A 4,761-nucleotide genomic window follows, 5' to 3' on the forward strand; every position below is an offset into this window, starting at 1 on the left:
GACCCTACCAGGAGCACAAAGCTCCCGACAACACAGCCCTCAAGTTCATAGGGACACACAAACCTCTCCACCACAATAAGGTGATGGTTCCCGGAGAGACACCCTTCTCCGTTTTCCCAAATCAAATATTTCCGGTGGCAGCAAGGCTTGTGTATGTGTGTGTGTGTGTGTGATAGAATTGGGTCAGATGAGTTTTAGTTTTGCCTAAGTTGCTACCTTTGATGTAGGGAAGACACAAAGCTTTTGCTGTGGCAGAGAGCACAAGGGTCCCAGAGCTACCCGAGGTGTGTGTATTTGTGTATGCTTTGGGAATCTGTGTGTGTGTTTTATGTGTCTGTTTCGGTAGTTTTACATTCAAACTTGTCATTTGGAATCTTTTCAGAAATATGTGTACTAAGAAACAATTAAAGTGAGGCTTTTTCTGCCCTCTAATACATGTTGTAGGTTATCTTTGAACATACGCCCACACTATGAAGTGAATCTCGGTCCCCATGAAACGGTTCCTCTGTCCTGCAGCCAGCCAGCCATTCATCTCTGTAACACTGCCGAGGTGGCGACTTATTATGGGAAGTGAAAGAAAGGTCAGACCGCTCACACACACTTATGAGTTTGCTCAAGGAAAGGTCAGCAGTGCACACAAGGGTGAGGGATGGATACAGAGTCATACAGTCTGGAAAACACAAACAAAACACATAGCAAACCAGAGTTGTGCAGCGTGTGTGTGTGATCAAAGAGGTCTTCAAAGAAGGGCTCATACAATTAAATGCACTAAAATACTCTCACACTATTCACAAACTTAGAGATTCTGAAGTTCATAAATAGAAGAAATTTTAATCATTAATGAGTTTTGTTCTGTTGGACCTTTAGTTATTGTCTCTCTGCATCAACTCTTATCCTCACTTCAGCTTTAAGGTGGTCATTTTCCTGTGGCTTTGTGCGATAGTGTAAATATTACATCACATGAATAAATTCTCAGGAAGCCTCCTGCGGTGAGCTTTTAATGCAGCACCTTCAAAAGTAGAAACTCAAATTAATACTCTCAGGACCTGCTTTAAAATTTCTGAGGTCTTAGCAAGCCTTTCTTGACTCAAAAACCTCCAAAATCTTTAAATCCCCTTCCCTTAGGCAATGCTACATACTCTTGCATATATTTTAGTACGTTTTCCATTAAATCTATCACATAATCTTTTGTCACTTCTATTCCTGATTTAACATCCACAATTTAGTGTTCTATTCTACTTCGCAAAGGACTATGTTTAAACAGGTCTGCTTACAGATTTTTTCATTCCATTAACACAGGTTTGAGTCTGACTAACAAAACAAAAATCATGTGTCACACATTGGTTGAATGCCTGGAGCAGAAAAGTGAACTGTCTACCAACCATAAACATGGTAAGATCCCCACCCAGTGGAAGAAATGTAGATGTACACAAAACTATGTATGTTAATAAACACATATTACGTGACCTGTTGTGAAGATATTTTATATAATAATGCAGTTTTATTTGAAAAGCACATTTTAAAACAATTTACAGCAAATCAAGTTAATTTACTTCAAGTCAGTGTGAATGAAGTTTATTGTTAACGCACCAGATTGCTGTCATAACTTCAAAAGATGTTGACTGGAAAATACTGAGTATTGGGTTCAAATCAAGAGTCCTGCAATGTCTTAGATTACTGAGAGACTGTTAGTCCAGACAGTATGTATTTATGTTACATCTGAGAGCTTGCCTTGTTCCTGTGGGCAAACACTAGTGTGTGTGTTTTGGGACGGTCAGGCAGAGCTTTGGCACCTACATAAGTGGTTACCTTGAGTGTCCGGGCATGATGCTTGAAACCATTCACTCTTCTCTGGTTCCTGTAAAAGAAACTCTTGTTCACTTTCACATTCAGGTGGGATATTTTTTTTTAGCTCTGAAGACATTTAGCCAGCAATTCAACAGATCAACTGCTCACTGCTCACACTGCAGGTAAATCCCACATTTCTGCTACTTTTAGAGAACTTTATCATCTTTCTTTCTTTATCTGTGGCTTGTTTATTGAGCCAAGACTTACAAAAGCAGTTGCTAGCTGCACATGTATGTGCATTATTTTTGTGAGATGTATATTTATTATTCACGACTTTATCTTATAAGAAACATTATTTGTATGACTTTTATGGACATGAAGTTTGTGATCCTGTTTGCTCTTTTGAGCGGTAAGTCAAACAATTTTACAGTTGACTACTACATGTTTACAAATCTTAATTGTTTTTAGTTAATATGGTAATGTTTTAGATTAAGTGCCTTGATAATCCATTTTAATGAACAATGTCTGTGATTACTTTAAATACGTTTGGAATCACCCTGCATTTACATTGTCTATTAACGTGGGCAACTATTCAACATGACCTTAGTGACCTATCCAACTGTGTTAACTTGGATATGATTTTAAAGTTTTATGTTGTTATTGTAAATGTTAAAGAATGACTTCATTATTCAAAATGAAAACTCTGAACATGTTTGTCATCTCTTTTTAAAATACAGTTATCTGTAATTAACGTTGTGTTGTAGGGGCTTTTGCCGCACCGTTCATGAAGGAAGAGCAGGCAAAGCGATTATTCAGGCTGAAGAGACAGTCAGGATACTGGGATCCGCACCACTCTCACAACCAATGGGGTTACACCATTCAGGAACAGGTCGCTGTGTGTGAATACATAGACTGCAATAAGTAGACATGCATTGGCTTGCATTAGTTTACACACCCATGCTAAAGTTGATTAAAAAGAGGATTAAAAAAATGTATCTTAATGCCTTAATTCAAAAGATTTCAGAAAATCCAACCTTTTAAGGACACCAATTTTCTTTGTGAATGAACAATTCTATTATTCAGTGTGCCGAGGTGCTGCAATAGCAGCACTCGGCACAATGACTATTATTGCCCATACTTATTATTTCTTATTCTTAATCTTCCGCCAAATTTCGTCCCGCTACTAGTCCCAAAGCGTTGCCAACACGCGCACCACATTACACCGACATGTGGGTATTGATCGGGAATGGTGTGCTATGATTTTTCTAAGAGATGTGCCGCGTGGTTTTACCGAAATCGGCAAAAAAACGGCAAAGTTTTCTCATTGACTTGAATGGGAAATGTTTGGGAAAATCGCTCAACATCGCTCAAAACGCCCCCTCTTTGGGACCGTGCTGTGTCGCCATACTTTAACGTAGAAACATGATTAAAAGTTTAAACCGAAGACAAGACTTTGGTGTTTATTGCGCTGAATGGGCGTTCAGATATCAAGCACGGTTTCTCCAGAATCCCAGTTTACGTATCGTCCCGTTTTCAGATCGTCTCAGATTTTCCAATGTGTGTGTATGTGGCGGAATGTTCAGAGCTAGAGTGGGGAGACTAAAAAAGTTATCTTTTTTTTTTCTCTATAACTTGCTCCCACGCCAACAATTCTAACTTGTCATGGACAATTTATACATCAAAACGTAGGTATTCTTGTCTAGTTTCATCCAATGTGCTCATTTACGTGATATGATGTATACTTTCCGCTCAGCGACCTTTCAAATGAGAACAGTTCCACATTTTCCTCCATTCACTGTAATGTTAAACATCGTCTACATTTCTGAGCAAAACGCAGAGCGAAGGACTTTTTTACATCGCTGATACGCCCACATTTTTAAGTTCATCCACATAAATTTTATATCAATACGTTCACAAAGGCCTCATGGTGCCCACGAGAACCTCAATTAATTGATATCTTGTATCCTTTTGGTGATATGATCATTTGTTTGAGAGCTTGATCAGTCTCTTAATAGCTGGTAACAGTAGGTGCCAGTTGCAGTCGTTAACTGACTACATACCAAAGAGATGACATCACAGAGATAACAGGCTTCCTATTGGTCCTTAGTAACCAGGCAACCATAGTCTGTATGTCTGTCTGTGGACATCTATCTGTCTCCCTCTCTCTCAGACACACACACAGACAGACACACACACACGTCCTAACATCTTAAATAGGTTTTAAAAAGTTATATCTCTGAAGGGTTAAGACACTTATTATTTTTTATTAACTTTTATAGCTGTTCGGATGTGCACCAAGTAGCAGGCACACTGATAAAATTTCTGCGGAATTTTCTAGTTGTTGTTAATATTGTAAATATGTGAATGTTCTTCCTTAAAATATAGGGGGCATCAGTATACACACCCCAATTGTAAATTCCCATAGAAGAATCCTTTGGCCTTTGGAATTAAAATAACAACCACATCATCCCATACCCTTCACCATAGAGATAGGAATAGGGTACTTTCCATAAGATCATCTCTCAATGCAAATCAAACCAGCTATCTGAAATAACACCATGCCAATCTTTAGGTATGGTGAAGGGTATGTGATGATATAGGATTAGTTTTATTCCAAAGGCCAAGGGAACTTTAACAGAATGCATATTATCCTGATCCATGAAATAACTGGCTTTTTGAAAATAAAAATGTGCCTGCCTCTATGGAAATTTAACATAGGGGTGTGTATACTCATGCTACTGTGTATACTTATGCTCCCTGTATTTTAAGGAAAAACTTGTATTTATTTATTTTCTTAGTTATTATATTATTTATGTTCTTATTTATATTTATTATTAGTATTTATTTTGTATATTTTATATATTTACATTATTCATTTAAAAAGAAAATTGGTGTCCTTAAAGGTTGGATTTTCTAATTTTTTTGAATAAAGGCATTAAGATCAATTTCCAAAAGATGTTTTTTTATTCCTCT

At 37.5% G+C, this 4,761-nt stretch overlaps 1 protein-coding gene across 1 annotated transcript in view; it reads left to right on the forward strand.

The window, feature by feature from the left end:
- Positions 1–1,861: 1,861 nt before the first annotated feature.
- LOC116696349 (uncharacterized protein C3orf85) overlaps positions 1,862–4,761 on the forward strand; it is a 3,519-nt gene continuing 619 nt past the window's right edge. The window contains exons 1-3 of the mRNA XM_032527244.1: positions 1,862–1,970; positions 2,162–2,197; positions 2,553–2,677. Of these exons, the coding sequence (XP_032383135.1) occupies positions 2,164–2,197; positions 2,553–2,677 (159 nt within the window). The 5' untranslated portion in view covers positions 1,862–1,970; positions 2,162–2,163. The remainder of the gene's footprint in view (positions 1,971–2,161; positions 2,198–2,552; positions 2,678–4,761) is intronic.

Source organism: Etheostoma spectabile, chromosome 10 (assembly GCF_008692095.1).
Source record: "Etheostoma spectabile isolate EspeVRDwgs_2016 chromosome 10, UIUC_Espe_1.0, whole genome shotgun sequence".
NCBI lineage: Eukaryota > Metazoa > Chordata > Actinopteri > Perciformes > Percidae > Etheostoma > Etheostoma spectabile.